Source organism: Convolutriloba macropyga, chromosome 9 (genome assembly GCF_964194025.1).
Source record: "Convolutriloba macropyga chromosome 9, txConMacr16.3, whole genome shotgun sequence".
Classification (NCBI taxonomy): Eukaryota; Metazoa; Xenacoelomorpha; order Acoela; family Convolutidae; genus Convolutriloba; species Convolutriloba macropyga.
In genome coordinates this window covers 64,698,996-64,721,153 of record NC_134476.1, presented here as the reverse complement: position 1 = coordinate 64,721,153, position 22,158 = coordinate 64,698,996, and the positions used below count along the sequence as shown (strand labels likewise).

Below are 22,158 nucleotides of genomic sequence, written 5' to 3'. Positions count from 1 at the left end.
TCAGTGTGTTGTACAGTTTGATAGCCCGATATTGGATGGAGTAACGTTCAATTTTTCTTTTTAGTAAAGGTTCATCCAGGCACTCAAATTTTGAGAGCCTTGTTTGTCTTGAAAGTTTAAAGGTAAACATATTGTTCAGATAATCTTGTACATGAGCACCTTTTATGGATTTTAAAACAAACCTCAACAACTCATGTATGTGTAACTCGTATACTGTTAAAATGTTGTTTTCAAAAAATATATCATTACATGAATCGCGGGATTTTCTGAAATACATAAATTTCAGAATTTTTTTCTGCAAAACGTATATTGGCTCCAGAGAGGTGTAGCTGCAACACCCGTAAACAAGAATGCCATATTGTATTATGGGATTGATATTACTTCGATAGTATGCTATGAGTTGATGTTTTGGAACATAATGTCTCGGTTTTTGATATAGCTCCGCATTGTTTACTGAGTCTAGTTTTAACATAGTTAATATGAGAAAGAAAACTTAACTTATTGTCAATAAAAACCCCTAGATACTTGCATACAGGTTTAATAGTAATATTCGAATCATTCAGCTTAAACTGAGAGTTGGAAGCACTATTTCCTATATTCATTTGTATTGTTTTCTCCATATTTAAAACCAATTTCTTTGCATTTAGCCAGTTGTTAATCATTTTAAGATCCCTTCTAATATCTTCGTTACTACAATTAACAGCTGTTTTGTTTGTGTCGTCGGCGAACAGCATTATTTCGACTGAATTGGCTGAGAATGGATGGTCATTAATATAAATGAGAAATAAAAGCGGGCCTAATATTGAGCCTTGTGGGACTCCGTGTCTTATGATTTGCCAATGAGATACAACACCATTTGCAACCACCCTTTGTGATCTATTTTCTAGGTAGGAGCAAACAGGTCATCTGTCGGCATTGATTTTTTAATTGTTCTAAACTCCAATTTTATTTTGGGAATGGGAACTTTATGCAACCGATTTTGCAGTTTTATTGCAATTCATCATATCGAGAGTCGCTTCTTCATATTATTGTTTGCCGCATTGAGCTGCAAAATGTTTTGGAGTCCTTTGTTTTTGATTAAGAACGTAATTTTTTATCGAAACTGCCGATTCAAACAATGACGTCTATTTCATGTTTTTTTAAAAAAAATAATTCAAAACAAGATGTCAATTTTCATTTCGGCTTCGCTGTCGTTATTAAATAAAAGCCTTGATAAGTTTTAGGGTGCACTTATAACTCTCTATTTTTTATTGTCAAAATTCATTTCGAGAGAAATAGTTCATCTTCCAACAAAAATTAATCACTATCCGGTTAATAGGTCACTTCTGGAGAAAATTACATCTAACGTGAAGCACGTAAAAGCGGCGGAAAAAAACTTGAAAGATTGATCAAAATAAGTATTTAGGGAATTAAAACGTGAAATAATGTAACACAAAAGAAGTGTGGGACGCGCCATAAAAACAAAAGGCAAGTCCGCCGCTATGTAAGTCCGCTCAGCTGAAAGCTTTGCAGTTATAATTTAGTTTCAATGACAATCTCAATAATTAGGAGAGTGCTCTGTTCGTTGCTCATTGTCTTCTTCAATGGTCCGTGATAACATTTTTAAGAATTCTAGTGCTTTGAAAGTTTTAAGGTCAAAAAGATTAAGTGGTGAAATTTGTTTGGATTCTTTTTCGTTTTTTAGTTCTGTCTGAATTTGAGTTCCCATAATTCAGGTTGGATTAACAATTCCAAGTTCTCGCGACTTTGCTCAGTTTCAGAGCTCTGTGATCTCAAGAGGTGCAGGTTTTGTACGAAAAATAGCTTAAGACATCCTTGCTCTGATTCCGGACGATTGAAGTTTTTAAATTTATTAAACAACAACTACAAATTCTTTGTCATGAAAATGGTTGGCTGAATGAATTTTTATTTAACAAAGATTAAGTTAGTTAAAGAGTTGTTCAAATTTGTTTGTTACAAAAACGTAAAGGTTAGTTTTTAATTGCTCTCAAACAAAATTATTAGCAATTATATAAGTCCTATTGGTCTTTTTTTAATGTGATTTTTTGCTTGACCAATTTTTCGTCCGATCCATTTGACTTTTTGTTCTCATAAACGGTCGTTTGAGTGCAATTCGCCTGACGTTAGTCGGTTATGTTTGATCTTGAAGTTCTAAAAATATCTATCCTAAGTATGCTCATTCCACACGAGCTAATAATTACAGATTAATTGTGTCTTTTAATTTTGCAATTGAACACAAATTCATGAAAAAATTTACAGTTCTTAGTCTGCTACAAATTTTTTTCAAAAGAACATCAAAATTTTGCTTTTTTCCCTATAAAAAGCAGCGCTACTCTGAAGAACTATCAAGTCATAAGACATTTGGTAATGTAAAATGGGAGTAAAATCTACCTCAAAAATTGCGTTTTTTCTCGTCTTACATTTATATAAGTTTTCCGCAAAGTGAAGTGATATTTACATAATACGTAGAAAACTCCATATTTTTTACTGATAATAATAAATTAGATAATGAAAAACTGGCAAATATTTCGCTTTCCCTCATTTAATATTTACTCGTCAAGTCGCTTATGTAATCAATAGAAAGCTGCAATGTATTTCGGTGTTGTAGTTAAATAAATGTTAATTGCTGGGATATGTAGCGCTCACTCCTCAAATTTAGGTAAAATTTGATTACATGTGTCGGTTTGGAACTTTTTGCTAACTGACTTTGCCGATCATGTCTTTGCAGAACATAAATGCCTTGCCAAGGCAAAAATTTTGGTCGGTCATTTTTTCAGGCTCGTTTTTTTCTGTTCTTTGTCATCATCGTTATGAAGGATTTTGAATGCTCTCTATTGCTTTTCAGATCTGTGTTTGTCTCCATCAACTGATGAGTAGCTATTGTCTACACAATACGGAGAGTACTAATCACCGACAGAACTATCATATCACAATGTTGGTTTGATATTCGTATGAGTACAATTATGGATGTCTCTACAGATATTGTTGGAACAACTGGCACTGTGGAGAATGATCAACATCTGGTCTCGGAGAACAGCCGCGATGATGGTTGGTATTGTTAACTATTGGTAACTGGGTACCCAAAAAGGATCATTAAGCCTCGTCTCAAGTTTTTGAGCCAGTGTTAAGTTTCTATTTAAGATATGGTGACAAAGCTGAGTAAGTTCAGAGAAAGCTAATTTACAATTTAAGAGATCTTTGAACGCAAGTAAGACATAGCAGACAATCTGAAAAGCACAGCGGGATTATATTAACGTTACGTTTCTTCAAGAAATTTAAAAAAATGTACGGGTTGATTATCTTCAAGTCGCCTAATTAAGAGTTTCTGGTGTCACACAATGAGAACCAAGTGAGAAGTGAAGATGCCGTTACTCTTCCATCCAATTGGAGGACAGTTTTAAAATCATACATGGGCAAGTTAATTGCGCTGAGTCAGTTAAAGAGGAGTTGCAACCGATTTTTTTATACAAAAGGTTATGCAAAAGTTAGCTAGAAGTTTGGGATCTTTTTCGTAATGCCCCCCCCCCCGTTACAGAGCACGTACCATTACATAGTAAATCATTATGTAAAAATATGGCACGTGCGTCTGGGGGTTGCAATAAAATGCACCCACTAAGCTGGGGGGGGGGGGGGGGGAGACACAAACGGAAAAGATCCCGTAATATTTAGATAGTGATGTTTAGGTTTCTCTGAGCTACCTGCGCACGATAGTGCAGAAGTGCAGCAACCGTTTGTCAGACTGGGTTCTAATCTAATTCCACCCTCCACCTCATCCGCCTTGCTGGTGAGAAATCCGCCTCCTGAAGTATCCACCTCACATCCACAGACACAGCTTAGGTCTTCCTCATTGTTGCTACATTCTACACATGAAGCTCAGTTATCTAACACCACAGAAGGTAAGTATCATGAATGTCTTCTCTTCATGAGAAAATCTTATTAGTTAAAAACCGCAGCAGTGTGATTATGTAAAAATATCACAAGTACTTTTGTTGTAAATATTCCCGGACCCTAGTGTCAGAGTAAATCAGTCCTGATTCATTGATTCCCAATAGGAAAACGTTAAATCAGGACTGAATCAGAGTGTACTAATGGTAGATTCACCTCTCATTCTGTATAGAAAAAACTCAGACCCATTTTTTTTACATGATTCTTCACTGGACATACTTTTTCTATAGTTTTTAACTGATCCGAGTCCAATCATAGAAAAACAGTGACAAATTTTAAACATATCATAGTAACATCGCAGAATGGAAGGACTCTGATTCAGACACAGACTATGATCCGGATTGTATCTGACCGCTCGATTGAAAACAGTTGGTTATTTGGAATCTGGTTAATCCAATTTTTTTTTTGGTAATTTTCACGATTTTTCTCGATTAGTTGTGTGTGCGTTAATTCGCGACAGCTGACTAGAGAAAGTTGACTAACTGTCCAATGTTGAGCGCTTAGTCTATATGGTTACCTTGTTCACATTACAGCCAAACTCACTCTTGTAACTGAGTGTTAAAAATCTGAAAGCCCAATCTTAGTTTGAGGGCATTTTGTCCAACAATAAAAAAAGAACTGCCATATTTCAGGCCAAAAGCAATTTGCATTTACTGTATCATCCTCCTCATTAGCCAGTTTTTTTCACATTCTGCTTCATGACAGCAATTAACGTCCAATTAGCAAAAATTTTTGACAAGAGAAGACCAAACATTGCACATGATAAAAAAACAGGTTTGAAAATAAATTTGAGTTGTTAATATCCTGCATTTCTGTTTTACGTCGAGGCGTTCAGCAGGTAGACCCTATCCATCAATAACTGAATTAAGTTGGCGATCATAACTATATTAAGTCATACACCCTTTCCGATGTTGTTATAACTTACATTTGCTTAATTCTGATGTTTTAGTACAACACCCTTCTGTCTCACTAAGCCAAACAAGGACTGAGTCTCATCAACCTAGTCCATCAGTCACTGCATCTCGGCCTGGTTCAGGTAGCATGAATCCCCCCATTGGACAACAAATGAAGTTCAAGATTCTCCCCACAGTAGTTCACAGCGGCGCAACTTCTAATGGTAAAACCGATAACATCTGACTCATTGAATGCCTTCAAGCTTTCCAAATTGCTGGCTGTCTCTGAATGCTTTTTTGAGAGAAATCTTTAATTATCAGACATTTATCTTTTTTCGGAAAAGCGAAACAGAATTGGACATTTGATTAAAAAAATTCTTAAATTTTGTGTCTCTAGCTTTTCATTTTTAATTGAAGCAATTAGAGGGTTCTAGGATTAGTTTTTAAGTAACAGTTGGTTTCTGAGTAACAGTAGTATGGGCTGCATTCTATAGCTGCGAAGTTTTTTATAGCTGCAAAGCTTTAAGCTAAGTGGAACTATATTGCAGTGTTCTTGGGGTTTTTCTTTGTCTGACGCTCTTCTTCCATTTTACATTTCTTCACACACAGCAAAGGTGAAAAAGATAAAACTTCTGAATGACTTCTTCCTCTGACTAATGGCGTTTGCGCTCGAGAGGCCATTTCTCACTCTCTCTAGCAAAATGTTATCATCCGCTTTATATGATTTTGATCATACTTGACACCTCACACAATAAATTGACTTTAAATTGCGCTTTAAATTCTGGGTTGAATTATGTCAATGAACTCATGTGTAATATTCGTCCCTAATAAAAAGGCTTCCGTGGAATAGTTTTTACAAGCGTTTTCTAAATTTATTGCTGAATGGTTTTTACATAGCTTTTTGAGGTGCGTCGATAACTTTTTTCAGTTTATTTCTGTGTAACTGTTTCTATCTCTATTTTAAGGTACGAAATTCTATTTCGCTCTTTTTCCGCCATCTTAATCTTTCAAGTTATTAATTGCTCTCAAACAAAATTTTTAGCAATTTTAGTTGTGTAGACTTTTTAATGCAGTTTTTCGCTCGGCCGATTTTTCTTAGTGCGCTTTTGACTGTTCCTCTTTAAAAACTGGATAAACGGGGCATTGAATTCCTTTAGAGCCTTGCGGCGTGATATTCTCTAAGTATCCGATTTTATAATTGTTCCAACCCCCAACTTCATGCTAACCTCCTTTTTTCGAACCCTTATAAACATAAAGTTATAATATGTATACAGTTGTGGAATCATTATAAAGATTTTCAAAACCGAATCGAATGTTGAAGAGACATTTTCTAGTTTTTAAGGTATTTAATGTAATTTTTTTAAAAAAATTCCAGGATACAATAAAATTTTAATTTCTCTCAAACAAATTTTATGCAATTACATTAGTGCTGTGGCGTTTTTATGCGAATTTCCACTTGACCGATTTTTTTTGACGTTTTAACTTTTGGTCCTCAAAAACCGTATAAACAGGCAACTCCCGGAGGGCATGAGTTCAATTAGAGCCTCACGGCTTACTAGTCTCTAAGTATCTGATTCATCGGAACTGTTCAGGAGACTGAAATTCATGTTGTGAATGGCAATTTGAACCCCCCTCACAATCCACCTTCTCCCACTTCGAACCCCCGCCCTCTCCACCTCATTCCATCCCCCATGCTCACCCCACGCCCCTTCAATAAGGCTAAAGCTAGCCTCTTTAAGCTGCAGCTACCGACGAAGCCAACCGCTTGTCGGTCGTTTGAGTCGGTTATATTTATTATGCATATGATGCCCTTTGATGCTTGACAACAGTCAGAATTTATGCATGTATGTAAGAGTTGACTTTCCGGCCCCGAGTTGACCGACACTATTTGTAGGGTCGGTACTTTCTTTGTTTCACCCTTTTTAACCGTCTCTATCATTCAGTGATTGCAGATTAGTTTCTTTTTGAGGCTCTGGAGACAAACAGGTTGCAGTAACTGCATCATCATCAGTACCAAACAAGAGTCATCTCTCTTCGCTATCTTCAGTTGGAAGTGTCACTAGTGGTGACGGAGTGAGACACACTACTCAATACAGAGTACTGAACAGTGGAGTCGCATCAGCTAGAAACCAACTTCAGAATAATCTCAGTCATTTTATCAAAGATTCAGGACTACAAGCATTTGCACAAGAGGTTACAGTTTAAAATGTGTGCTAAAAATTGATGCAAGAACTTGGTACTCTCTGGGTCCTGATGCGAATTTCATGGTCGAGTGTTAAAATAGCGTTGGTATTGTATCGGTCATGATGGCCAAAATTTGTACTTTTATCTTTTTGTACTATAAAAAATCTTTTTAATTCCATTTTCTACACTGGACGGGCTTTATAATGATATTTTTCACAACTAAAAAGTTGAACTAAAAAGTTATACTTGTGAAATCGGAAATAGCCGATAAATGCAGCTAAATTGTTTGTTTTGAGTGAAAGCTTTTAAAAGCATATTCTAGCCAATTTTTTTGCATAAAATTAAGCTGATTTATAAACTAATTTAGAACTTAATGGACTGATAGTTAGTCAATTTGAGTTTTTATTTCAGGGTGGGATTTACGAGAAGTGTGGAACATTGGCCGACCCGAAAGTGGGCTATCTTGTCTACAAAACTAACAAGACTAACGAAACCCTTACTACTCAACAGGTATTCTCACTTTGCACGTGAACTATAGTTATCCCTCTGCGTAAAACAGTCATCCTTAGAAGAAAAGATTGAATTAAACGGCGGATCCACTGACAAATTGTTAAAATTTTACATGACCAAGTAATTGTAAGTAGTTTTCATTGGAGAAATTAATTCAGGGTCTTTCCCATTATAGCCCCCCCCCCCCCCCCCCAGCTTAATGGTCATATAACCTATAGAGCCTCCTCCCAATCGTGGTAAATATGCTATAATATGGGACTATGTTGGGAAAGACCCTTAATTCCTTCTTTATTAACAGAAAGTTTTTCGTTCAGTTGATGATTGCGTGAAATTTTTCAAGCGGTGACATAAAGCGCAATAAAGTATATGATCTGATAAAATAGTTCTTTCACAAAATCTGCAGACGCACAAGCTTTCCTCCCTCGTATATCAGCCTTCCACGAAGCAAAAATAGTTGTGCAGACATTTATCCTTAGGAATTTTACTTCCAGCTCCCTTCTGCCGGACAAAACGGATCGCTTCTCTTGGTTCACAACAGAATTAGAATTTGAGGTTACGGTTGGTGGAGGGGATTTAACCAGGTTAAATTCAACCACGGCACATTTCAATTCAAACTGTCTTGACAATTATTTGACCGATCGAATTTGTTAGTGTTGGCTACAGTTGAGGTTTTTCACGGTTTCCGAAGGGAAGTTTGGGTTAATTGTACCAAATATTTGCTTTCAAATATTATGTTTGTTTTATACTCAAGGTAAATGGTTCCGTTTGTGCCCACCACCCCCCCCCCCCCCAGTACGTTACGCGCCCCCATTTACAGAGCACGTGCCATTACATAGTAAATCATTATGTAAAAATATGGCACGTGCGTTTGGGTTGCCAATAATATGCACCGACTTAGATGGGGGTGGGGGCTTAAACGGAAAAGATCCAAATAGCTATATAAAAAATGATTAAATTCGCACCAATGCTTGTTTTCAGACGCTCACGTCAAGTGGGTCCACTGAATCCTCGGGCAGTTCTAACAATGTGGGTGTGAGTGGTGGCCAAGTGGTGGGATCTGTTGGAGGTGACAAGAGACTGAAGCGGTTCTCAAATGAGTTGTTGGAAGAGGACCCCAGACACTTGTTAGTTCTTCTTTGTGAACCGAAGGGGATTTTTTACACACCTGGTTTCTGCCTCTCTGATTAGAAACCAGTAAAAACTCCACAACCTTTACCACAAAATCCTTGCGGGCATAATGCTGCGAAATAATCTGCACACACGGCAAGCATATTGTTAACTTCTTGATTATACCGAATCATGGAAAACAAAATAGCAATTATATTTAAAGTAAACAGCAAGTAGCATAGAACGCTGTAAAACATGTGCACAGACCACTAGGATAAAAAAACGTAGAGAGCAGATGTTGGAGCTGAGCTTAAGGAATAACAAGCTTGCAAAGGCGGGGAAAATAGAAACAAAACACTTTCTGATGTCTTAGTCATTTAATAGTTATAGTTATAGTTCTAGTTCTAGTTACAGTTTGTCACGTGAGAAAAAAGAGAAAAGGGGGAAATAACAAAAAGCAACACACAGAACTCAACGTAGTAGCCGCAGAAAACGGCTGAAAGTATAACTCAGCAAAATATTGCAAAACAAGTTGTCTTGAGCAGTAAATAACGTGTTACTGTGTCTTGAACTAGAAATATTCCTGAGCAGTAAATTGTTACTGTGTCTTGTATTCAAAAACATTATTCTTGAGCAGTAAATTCTGTTACTGTGTCTTGCATCAACGGATTATTGGGGCTGAAATTCAACTGTTACAACCCCAACTTCTGGTATTCTCAACTTGTGAGTACAAACAGCAAAAGCCAACTTAAGTTTAAATTTAAATATTTTTGCACAAACAGGTCTTAGACATATATCTTTGTCTTCGATTTGTTTTTTCTATCGGATTGAGCTGGTATACATAAAGAGATCCCGTATTGTGTGATCTGTAGCAATCCAGTTCAAATTGATAGTTGAAAAAACTAAGATTAGCCAATAGTTACGAACTGAATTTGTAATGCAACGGTAAGTACAGCAGAACGGATATACAGTTACAAAAGCGAACTGCATAAACGAAGTATCCGGACAGATTTTGTAACCACTCAGAACGAACTGGGCGGTGTAAAACTTTCTTTGTGAAACACAAGGAAAGCAGCCGTTACATTTGGTCCGCCGACCCGGACAGTGGAATAAACTGCTGTCCAACCCAACAGTCGAAGTGACGAAGTCATCGACGAACGAGAACAAAACTCAACGAGTAATTCAACAACGCAAAGCCAATTAGGCAAAGCGAATAGGAACGTTGAAAAGCAAGCTCAATTAAAGCAAACAAACAAAGGAGCTGTAGAGATTCAAGCTGCAGTCCCAAAGTACACAAGAAGTGACTCCGTCACAGAGTCAAAGCGTTTTGGATCGACAGATCAACAACTTGCGAAACAACTTGATTGAGAAAGAGGAAGAAGGTTTTGAGCTCATTGAGAAGCGAGATCGACCAAGCAAGCTCAAGACTCTTTATCAGCAGATACTGCAATTGGATGACAGCATTCAAAAACTCGTGAATAAGAAAGCTGAGACTCTCCGAGACCCAGATATTTCTTTAAAACGCAAACTTGAGAGAGAAAAATACTTTCAATATTTGAACGCAGAGTGGTTACCGTATATCCACGGAGAGACAAACATGTCAAGCCAGCAAAGCCAGTCAACTCTTCATGCCAATGAAGAGCAACCGCCTGCGAATAATGTGCATCAGTTAGAACAAAACGTTGGAATTCCAGAGTTTAACCAAAACCATGGTAACACAAGCAATGCAACGACAAATACGGTTACACGGACAATCAACCAGGATACAGAAAACGCTTCGGAAGCATCTTCAGTGAAACGTCGGGTTGAAGAACGAATAAAAGAATTTGAAATTGAATTTGAAAGAAAGTTGCAAATCGAACGAGCACACTTTGATCGAAAGAGGTTGGATCTAGAAATGCAAATGAAAGAACTAGAGATGCAACATCAGCTTCGGGAAAAAGAGCGAGACCTAGAGCGCCAATTGCAAAAAACAGCGTTGGAGAAAGATGACTTCCGTTCTCAATCGACTAAGGCGCGTGACAAGTCACCTTTCAATTGGACCCCAAAAGGGAGAGATGTCTCGGAGTGGGCGAATTCGATGAACGACACGCGAACGCCAATTCGACCAAGAGCTCGCTTTGACGTCAGCCCTGAACGGAATAAGCAGAGGCATTACCCATGGTACCCAAACTCTCGCGAACGCTCAGCAAGTGCTGAAGAGCGGGATATATCGCCGATAGCTGGAAGGCACTACAACACTGGACATTCAAGCAGTAGCTTACCAAAACTGAGGTTGAACAATTTTGACGGAAACCCGCTGGAGTGGCCTGAGTGGTCTAGCATGTTCATAGCAACAGTAGATAAACGCACGATTCCCGACTCAGAAAAAATGAGCCATTTGAAGACTCTGCTAACAGGCAAAGCAAAATCTGCAATCTCGGGAATGGGCTATTCTGGACAGTTTTATAGTGCTGCCTGGAACATTTTAGAAAGAAAATTTGGAAGACCGCATGTAATTATAGATGCGCAGCTCGAGAGCCTACGAAAAGCTAATCAAGTGAAACCTCATGATTCAACCAGCCTGATTAATTTTTCTGTTATTGTATCTAACTTCGTGAACGTGCTCAAAGAGTACAAACATATTGGTGATTTGCAATCAAGTTCCACATTGTACATGGCAGTTGATAAGCTACCTCAAGTTCTTAAAGAAAAATGGTGGTTCTACGTCGATGACAAAGACGAGGACTGGCCTGACCTTATCATGTTTGAAAAATGGCTATCACGAATGGCATTCGTGCATGAAGGGTTTTCAGCGTTTAAAGGGGAACGCAAAGAAGAAGACCGACGCAACGCAAATAGAGAAAAACAATTCTCGAAGACATCGAACTTCAGTGCAAGTTCGAACCTGCAAGAAACCAAGCAGACGCAAAGCGATCACTGTCCATTAGCCGATGGCACTCATAAAATTTGGAACTGTCCATCATTCAAAAACATGAGTGTGAATGATCGATACGTGGCAGTGAGGAGAGAACGCTTATGTTATGGATGTCTGGGAAAAGGACATGCAATCAAAGATTGCAAAGCCAAATTGTGCGGTATAAACGGATGTACCAAAAAGCACAACAGACTGCTACACTCAGAAAACCAAATGGACGAGGGTAGTCACGCAGTTAATGTAAGCGCAGCAACAATAAACCAGAGTAACCAAGTTACTAGTTTTCTTCAAATAGTTCCTGTATCGGTTCAGAGTGGTGGTAACAGGCTGACTACCTATGCTTTCCTCGATAGTGGGTCAACAGTTTCATTCATCGACCAAAGTGTCAAGAATCAACTACAAGCCAAAGGCACGGACGTTACCTTGAACATAGCTGGCATACATGGGACGCAAGATTTGAGGACAGAGAAGGTTCCTATCACAATAAAGGGACTAAATTCAAAAGTGCATTCTGTTGAAGCGTTTGCACACCCATCAATCTCGTTGGGAAACACAACATATGACTACAAAGAACTGAAGAACAAATTCAGACACCTGAATGTTCTCACAAACAGAAGATTCCACCTGATGGAAGTAGGCATCATACTTGGACAAGATGCCTATGAAATTCAACGTCCATTGGACTATAAGATTGGAACACGAAGTGAGCCTTTCGCCGTCTTAACAGAATTAGGATGGGTAGTCAGTGGTCCCATGACAGGCAAGAAAAGTCAAAATGTTTGTCATTTCGCCTCCACAGAAGATGTGAAAGTGGCAGAAAATATCCAATCATGGTGGGACATAGAAACTTATGCTTCCAAAATAAATGTTGTAAGTCAATCAAAGAAAGAGCAGCAAGCTCAGAAATTTCTAGAGAGCACGACAAAGTTTACAGGCGAGCGGTACGAAGTTGGCATGCTCTGGAATGAACCAGAACCCAGTCTTCCAAACAACTACGGCTCAGCCCTTGGTCAGCTCTACTCACTGGAACGAAGATTCCAACGAGACCCAAAGTTAAAAGAATTGTATCAACAGTCAATTGATACAGATGTTGAAAAGGGATTTGTGAAGATCCTTGGCAAATCGGAAGTCAAAGGCACTTTCGGAAAGGAATGGTATTTGCCACACCATCCAGTACTAAACCCCAACAAACCGGGTAAAGTTCGCCGTGTTTGCAACGCTGCAGCAAAATACAAGGATGTATGTCTAAATGACAAGTTGTTAGCCGGACCCGATCTGCTACACGGGTTGATCGGAACAATATTCAGATTTCGAGAAGGACCAATAGCCCTAACCGCAGATATTGAATCAATGTTTCTGCAAGTGCAAGTTCCTGAAGGGGATAAAAGCTGCTTGAGATTCCTGTGGCGACCAACAATGAACGAACCTGTGCAAATTTACGAGTATCAGCGTCATGTTTTCGGAGCAAAGAGTTCACCAACATGTGCCAACTACGCTCTGAGGCGAGTAGCGATCGATAACGAAGACGAGTTCCCAATTGCAGCAAAAACAATCCAAAACAACTTCTACATGGACGATTTCATCAAGTCAGTCGAAACACCTGAAGAAGCAATCAAGGTTTTCAAACAACTGCAACCTCTTCTCTCAAAACATGGATTTGAACTGAAGAAGTGGATCGCCAACAGCGACTTGGTAACCAACGCAATCCCAGAGGACTTAAGATCAATCAGCAAAGCAAAGCAGGTTGAAGTAGAACCCAGCCAGGAAGGGTCATCGGTGCTTGGGCTTCAGTGGACGATTACCGATGATAGTCTACAGGTTTGTAGAGGTACAAGCAAAGAAGTTGAGACCCCAATCACCCAAAGGAAGATCTTATCTCTAGTTTCTTCAGTGTTCGATCCTCTTGGATTGTTCGCACCATTCAGTGTTCATATGAGACGACTACTGAAGAGCATTTGGACCAAAAATGGACAACATTGGGACAAATCAGTAGAACCTAACGAAGAAGAAAAGTTTCTGAAGTGGAAAGCGCAGCTTCCAGAAGTAGCGGAAACAAGCATTGATAGAAGATACTTCAGCACAGCCAAGGACAAATGGGAACTTCATGTGTTTGCCGACGCATCTGAAGACACAATGTGCGCAGTGGCTTACCTACGTTCAAAGCCCAAAGAATACTCAGCAGACTTAGCATTTGTAATCGGAAAGTGCAGAGTCGCACCGATGCGACACCTTTCCATACCACGCTTGGAACTACAAGCAGCAGTGATGGCAGTGAGACTTAAAGAACAGATAGTGAAGGAACACGAATCGAAGATTCAGAGTTGTAACTTTTGGACAGACTCCACTACTGTTCTGCAATGGATTCACAGCTCCCACCGTAAGCAACAGGTGTTTGTTGCAAACAGAGTAGCTGAGATTTTGGATACAACTAATGTTTCACAGTGGAATCATGTGAGTGGTATTAACAATCCAGCTGACATCGGGACACGAGCGATCAACGTTGACGAACTTAAGAGAAGCGAATGGCTCACTGGGCCGGCCTGGTTGAAGCAACGAGAGAACGAATGGCCTGAACAGTTGAATTTAACATTTGCTTCAGACGAACAAAACGACGAAATGGTTTTCTCAGCAAAGGTTGAAGAGAAGAAGCTGATTGTTCAGTGGGAACGATTCAGCAATTTCAATCGACTTGTAAATACAATGGCATACGTACAGCGTGTATTCAAAAAACATAAACCGGCAACAAAAACACTAAGTGTTGAAGAAAGAGAGGGTGCACAAGCAAGCATCTTCAGACTACTGCAGCAAGAACAGTTTGCTGAGGAGATGAAATATCTCAAGGCTGAAAAGGAAATTCCAAAAAACAGCAAAATCCTCCAGTTTTAACCATTCATTGACCAGCAAGGACTTATTCGTGCTCAAGGCAGAATAGGTAAAAGTCATCTGAACTTCGAAACCAAGCATCCAATACTGTTACATTGGAAGCACCATGTAGTTGAATTATTCTTGCAAAATGAACATAAGAATAATCATCACGAAGGTACTGAACATGTCAGAAACATAGTTCAGCAGAAATTTTGGATCCTAGGCATACGAAATGCTTTGAGATCGATCAAAAACAAATGCATTAGATGTCGAAAGGGAAGAGCCCAAACAAAGGCACCAGTAATGGCAGAACTACCTGAAGAACGATTAGTCGCGTCAACAGTGTTCTCGAATGTGGGCGTAGACTATTTCGGACCATTCACAGTAAAGATTGGTCGAAGAAACGAAAAGCGTTGGTGCTGTCTATTCACATGCCTTACTGTACGTGCGGTACATATAGAGATTGTACCAAAATTAGACACTGATTGTTGTCTGAACGCAATTATGCGATTCATTGCACGAAGAGGCAAACCGGTCAAAATGATTAGCGATAACGGGACAAACTTCGTTGGAGCTGAAAAAGAACTGGCAGAGTATATAGCAGCATGGAACAAGGTGCGAATTGAAGAACATCTGATTCAACAAGGTATCAGATGGAAGTTCAACCCACCTGCAGCACCACACTTTGGAGGAGTGTGGGAAAGACTGGTTAGGAGTTGCAAGAAGGCAATGTACGCAGTGCTGGGCAATCGATCAGTCACGGAGGATGTTCTGTCAACCACGATGTGTCTTGTTGAACAGACGTTGAACTCTAGACCGCTGACACAAGTCAGTTCTGATGCTACCGATTTAGAAGCTATTACTCCAAACCATTTCCTACTTGGCAACAAGAACCTTTGTTTACCGTATCTATCAGGTGCAGAGCAATTTGTTGATCATAGAAAGCTCTTCCGACAAACACAAGCTTACGCAGACCTCATCTGGGACAGATTCCGTAAAGAATACTTGCCAACGTTGAATAGTCGAAAGAAATGGCAGGCCACAACGGACAGAAGTCTTCAGCAGGGTGATCTTGTGTGGTTAGTGGAAGACAGTGACAAACGTGGATATTACAATCTGGGTCGAATAACCGAAACGTTTGAAGGTTCCGACGGAGTGATTCGATCAGCGAAAATCCGAACAAAAGATGGATACTACAAGAGGCCCGTAGTGAAGCTCGCTCCAGTACTTCCAACTGACGATGATGTTTTCACGAAGGAAAACAGGGCCGGCGATGTTGGAGCTGAGCTTAAGGAATAACAAGCTTGCAAAGGCGGGGAAAATAGAAACAAAACACTTTCTGATGTCTTAGTCATTTAATAGTTATAGTTATAGTTCTAGTTCTAGTTACAGTTTGTCACGTGAGAAAAAAGAGAAAAGGGGGAAATAACAAAAAGCAACACACAGAACTCAACGTAGTAGCCGCAGAAAACGGCTGAAAGTATAACTCAGCAAAATATTGCAAAACAAGTTGTCTTGAGCAGTAAATAACGTGTTACTGTGTCTTGAACTAGAAATATTCCTGAGCAGTAAATTGTTACTGTGTCTTGTATTCAAAAACATTATTCTTGAGCCATAAATTCTGTTACTGTGTCTTGCATCAACGGATTATTGGGGCTGAAATTCAACTGTTACAACCCCAACTTCTGGTATTCTCAACTTGTGAGTACAAACAGCAAAAGCCAACTTAAGTTTAAATTTAAATATTTTTGCACAAACAGGTCTTAGACATATATCTTTGTCTTCGATTTGTTTTTTCTATCGGATTGAGCTGGTATACATAAAGAGATCCCGTATTGTGTGATCTGTAGCAATCCAGTTCAAATTGATAGTTGAAAAAACTAAGATTAGCCAATAGTTACGAACTGAATTTGTAATGCAACGGTAAGTACAGCAGAACGGATATACAGTTACAAAAGCGAACTGCATAAACGAAGTATCCGGACAGATTTTGTAACCACTCAGAACGAACTGGGCGGTGTAAAACTTTCTTTGTGAAACACAAGGAAAGCAGCCGTTACAGCAGACCTTGACGATAAAGCGTCGAACATGAGTAAACACTACGCAGAGTAAAAACAATTTTGTTTGCAATGGCGATAAGTTTTGAACTCAAATTTCGAGCTGTTAGTTTTTTCTGCAAACAAGTTTTCAGTTGAAAAATAGGAATGTGACTGAGAAACTTATCGAAATGTATCATATTTTCACTTAGTGGAAGTCAGGGCAGGTGTTTTCATTTCTAACATTCAAAGAAACCAGTTTTTCAAATGACGAAGCTTTGACTACTGTTACAAAAGAATTAGCAACCTCTGTCAGCTTTAAACTTAATCTTAAAAGTTGAGTTAGAGCAAAGTTTAGACCGCCAAGACAAAGTTGGGATCAAACACCAAACTCGGAATCTCAAGTAAAATATGAAGTTTTTCAAATCATTTTCTGGATCTACATTCTCGTCATTTTCAACTGCCTTTGCGTTTCTTGTGGGTGCCATACTAATTTGCACCTCATACAGCTTCCTTGAGATCATTTGCTGTGTCGTTGCAATAAAACCGTACCACAAATTCTCAGAAAGGGGCTTCCTCAGCATTAGCCGCCGTACGACAGGTATTTTCTCTAATTTTTACTCTTAACCTGTGATTGATTAGGTCACAATTTTCATCGGCACTAAACAGTTGCTACTAGAAGAGTTCCGAATGTATACGGAACTTCTATAGGAGTGAGGGTCAAGTCTAGTTCTCGGAACATTAGGATCTTCAGATGTCGAGATAACGGGAACTGAGGATCGATCACCCCGTTGTTTTTTTGTAGAGCTCAGCAAATCTAGTCCGGAATCTTTTGTTTTCCTTTGCTATTTTCCTAGCGTGAGCTTCTTGAACGGCAATGATCTTCCGTAACTTCTCATCAACAACCGTCATCAGAAATTTTGTTTTTGTCGCTAACCGAGGTCTCCCTCGGTGTTCGTTTTTTTTGCTACGAATTGTTCCCCACATGCGTGTTCTCGTGCTTTTTCGATTCGGCTTGGGTTTGATTGGTTAGGCCTTTTAAGCTGGCCTTTTAAGGCTAGATCGGGCAGGTGATGGTGACGGTTGAGGTCCGTAATAATATACATCGCTCACTTGCCCGTCAGCATCAACCATTTTCTGATGTATGACTTCCATAGCATCAGATGTCTTATTCTTTCAAAGGACAACACTTAGAGAGCACTCGATCCTTTTTTTTGTAACTAATTATAGCCGATTTTGCCAATTTAATTTATGTTGAGTGGTCATTTCAGTCGGCCATAAGTTTTGTATGGAATTACAATCGATTTCTTGTCTCATTTTTCCACAAACACCGTCATCGGACATTGCGCCTCTTTCATGAGATGATTGTCAAAATCGTCGAAAAAGTTTTGAGATGAATATCCTTTATTAGAGCGAGTTGGTCGAATCATTTATGATCTATTATATAGTTTCAAAGTTGTTTGATTATTCACTGGTTGCTCTTTGCTTTAACATTTTCAAATCAACATGTAAGCTGCAAGCCGCTGTAATTCATATCCGATTTGAAAAGATCAGTTTATGTCTTATTTCTTGGGTCTTTAAATTTTCATGATTTCGGTAAATAATTTTTGCATCTCCATTTTTTTGGATGTTATTGTTTGATGCGACAGATAAAAAAAATGAAGGTCGCGTGGTAAGTACAATCAACGCCACAGCCTAGTGAGCACCACTTTTGGTTCACAATCCACCTGTGACTTGGTTGAGGTTAAAAATAATTCCCCAAGAAATTTGCGTTTCATATCTTTCGTGTTATTGGTTGATACAACAGGGATAAAATTAAGGGGTGCGCGGTTGGTTCAATCAACGCGACAACTCTTGTGAGCACAACTTTCGGAGCCTCTATTCACCAGACTTGTGGCTTAGTTAAAACGTTGAGGTTAGATTTGGAAATTTTTTGACTCTTAAATTTTGGTTGATTTGTTAAATGCAATTGGTCGACACAACAGATAATAAAAGAGGGGAACGTTCTAAGCCAATGATGTGACACGCAAGCTGAACTCCGCTCTTGGAAATTCAGTTCACTAAACTGGTAGCCGATTTCTCGGTTGAGGGAAAAACATGGAGCAGTTATTTGAATTCAGACTGCAAAAGATTTTTTTTGTTAACAGAAACGCAACAAAGTATCAAGAGTTATGTCTGATTTTATTGGTTGAAGCTTGAAATTAATTCCTTCGCATTTTCGACTCAACTTTTTTATGTGTTATACTTGATACCACAGATATCACAAGAATTCAGAAAATGCCAGAGGCTAAGAGAAGCCAGAACCCTTTTAATTCGTATAAATGACTTGATTGAATTAAACTTTATCCTGTTTGAAACAAAAATGTTGTAGCACATAACCTGTGATTGATTAGGTCAAAACTTTCATCGGCACTAAACGGTTGCTGCTAGAAGACTTCTATAGAAGTGAGGGTCAAATCTAGTTCTCGGAACATTAGGATCTTCAAATGTCGAGATAACGCGAACTGAGGATCGATCACCCCGTTTTTTTGTAGAGCTCAGCAAATCTAGTCCGGAATCGTTTGTTTTCCTGTGCTATTTTCCTAGCGTGAGCTTCCTGAACGGCAATGATCTTCCGTAGCTTCTCATCAACAGCCGTCATCAGAAATGTCGTTTTTGTCGTTACCCGATGTCTCCGTCGGTGTTCGATTTTTTTGCTACCAATTGTTCCCCACATGCGTGTTCTCGTGCTTTTTAGATTCAGCTTGGGTTTGATTGGTGAGGCTTTTTAAGCTGGCCTTTTGAGGCTAGGTTGGGCAGGTGATGGTGAGGGTTGAGATCCGTAATAATATAAATCGCTCACTTGTCCGCGAGCATCAACCATTTTCTGATGTATGACTTCCATAGCGTCAGAAGTCACGTTCTTTCTAAAGACAACACTAGAGAGCACTCGATCTTTTTTTGTAACGAATCGTGGCCGATTTTGACAAATTACTCTATGTTGAGTGGTCGTCATTTCAGTCGGCCATAACTTTTTTTATGGAATTACAATCGATTTCTTGTCTCATTTATCCACAAACACCCACATCGAACAACGTGCCTCTTTCATGAGATCATTGTCAAAATTGTCGAAATTTTGAGATGAAGTTCCTTTATTCGAGCGAGCTGGTCGAATCAATTTTGATCTATTATATAGTTTCAAAATTGTTTGATTATTCACTGGTTGCTCGTTGCTTAAACATTTCCAAATCCACATGTAAGCAGCAAGTCGATGTAATGCATATCCGATTTGAAAAGATTAGTTTACGAATTGTTTCTTGGGTCTTTATGATTTCGGTAGATAATTTTTGCGTCTCTATTCTTTTCGATGTTATTGTTTGATGCGACAGATAAAAAACATTAAGGTCCCGTGGTAAGTTCAATCCACGCCACAGCCTAGTGAGTACCGCTTTTGTTTCACAATCCACCTGTGACTTGGTTGAGGTTAAAAAATAATTCCTTATGAAATTTGCGTTTCATATCTTTCGTGTTATTGGTTGATACAACAGGGATAAAATTGAGGGTGCGCGGTTGGTTCAATCAACGCTACAACTCTTGTGATCACAACTTTCGGAGCCTTATCTCACCAGACTTGTGGCTTACTTAAAACGTTGAGGTTAGAAATAGAAATTTTTTGCGTTTTAAATTGTGGTTGATTTTTTAAATGCGTTTTTAAGTAACCATAGATTGGCTCAATTTTTCTCGCAGTCGTTCAATCTTGAAGTAGTTAACTGCTTCAACTCCATTCATTATTAAGTTGAGATTCGATGTTACTTTTCCCCTTGATTCTTTATCTTTTACATTCTGATTTTTTGGCTCTCAAGACATCTTCAATTGTGCTCTTCTTTATAGTACGTTTTAGAGTGCATTCGATCTTCCTATTGTTGTGGATAAGCTTGATGTCAGTCGGGCTACAATTACAAAGTTTAAGTTTGTCATTTATGGATAGGTCCAGAGGCCACATAAACCTGTTGAAAGAAATTGGAAACAGCTGAAGTTCTTTTCTTCAAACATCATTTTCTGAGCTGTGCGGCAATTCACTCCCAGAACAATCGGGTCTCGGCAATTTCATTTCCTTTACGGGACAAAATGGTTGTTGAATTTTTGATTCTAAATTCCGGATTAAAGTACTGTCTCAACAATACTAAGGAATCACTTTATTAGAAACTTGACAATTTGTTCTGAGGTCAATCAACGCCCATAAAAGTCGGACTCGATGAACACAGAACTTGATCCCATTTCTAAAACATCTATTCCAAATGATATATCTGCATACTAAAAAACTAACGAGAATTAACAATTTGGCATGGCGTGGATGGGGATGCAGTTGGCTCAAACAATGCCACAATTCTTTTGAGCACCACTCTGGGCTACTATCTACTGCAAAAGCTTCTAATCGAAAAGCAATCAAAAAATCAAATTAAAACTCAAATCTTTATCAAGTAAGCAACATCATATTCAGAACAAAATGTGAGGAGGCCACACTTGGGATTTGGAGGTTTCAGTCAAATTTTGAAAGTCCAGCAATGAAGTATTTTTTTACAACCATCGTAGACAATTGGAACAATGTAACGAATCGCAATTCTTTTTATATAGTTAGCGCCAGAGCTCTACATAGTTCTCCAATTGGACTTCGTCCTTCCCAATAATGAAGTCGAATTTCAATTTGATGTGTCTTTTCGCTATTTTGAGTAGTCACTGATCTGTGAAAGCTGTTCCTCTGCTATTATTCGTCCGCGGAATTGATTAGCAGATTAATGATTTGACTCCAATGGTATCGGCAGAATCAACCATAGACCCGATATCCCCCGTTAGTTCTTTGATCGATCTTGCCTTCAGTTCTTTATCGCGTTGTAATATCATTTCCACCAATTAGCATCATAATATCTAGATGATTCAAGTATGCTCTTCTCTATAATACCTTTGAGTGCATTCTATCTCCCTATTTGCGTGGATAAGCGTGATGTCAGTGGCGCAACAATTACAAAGATTAAGTTTGTCATTTATGGATAGGTCCAGAGGCCACATCAACCTGTTGAAAGAAATTGGAAACGGGCGAAGTTTTCTTTTCTTCACAAACCGAATCGTTTTCTGGGCTTTCCTGCAAATTAGTGCCAGAGCAATAACGTCTCGACAATTTGATTTCCTTTACGGGACAATATGGTTGTTGAATTTTTGACCTAAAATCCGGATTAAAATACTATAATTCAACAATACTAAGGAATCATTTTATTTGAAATTCGACAATTTATTATTAGGTCGCTCAAGGCCCATAAAACGCGGACTCGATTAACACAGAACTTGATCCCATTTTTAAAACATCTATTCCAAATGATGTATCTGCCCACCAAAAAACTAACGGGAATTAACAATTTGGCATGGCGTGGATGGGGGCGCAGTTGACTCAACCAATGCCACAAGTCTTCTGAGCACCACTCTTTGCTTCTATCTGCTGGAAAAGCTTAAAATTGAACCGCAATCAAAGAATCAAATTAATACTCAAATCTTTATCAAGTAAGCAATATCATATTCAGAACAAAAAGTGAGGAGGCCACTCTTGGATTTGGAGGTGTCAGTCAATCTTTGAAAGTGAAGCAGAGCAACAAAGTTTTTTACAACCATCGAAGAAGACAAATGGAACTATGGAATGAATTACATTTCTTTTTGTATAGGTAGCGCCAGA

General features: G+C 38.8%; 1 protein-coding gene across 2 annotated transcripts in view; it reads left to right on the top strand.

The window, feature by feature from the left end:
• Positions 1-22,158, top strand: part of LOC142345524 (uncharacterized) — a 562,956-nt gene that overhangs the window by 477,311 nt on the left and 63,487 nt on the right. Inside the window, exons 2-7 of one of the 2 annotated variants that reach the window (XM_075397596.1) lie at positions 2,846-3,048; positions 3,684-3,896; positions 4,895-5,062; positions 6,808-7,031; positions 7,434-7,532; positions 8,511-8,656. In XM_075397596.1, the coding sequence (XP_075253711.1) occupies positions 2,952-3,048; positions 3,684-3,896; positions 4,895-5,062; positions 6,808-7,031; positions 7,434-7,532; positions 8,511-8,656 (947 nt within the window). In that variant the 5' untranslated portion in view covers positions 2,846-2,951. Of the gene's footprint in view, positions 1-2,843; positions 3,049-3,683; positions 3,897-4,894; positions 5,063-6,807; positions 7,032-7,433; positions 7,533-8,510; positions 8,657-22,158 lie in introns of both variants that reach the window. The other variant, XM_075397597.1, reaches the window with a different exon arrangement.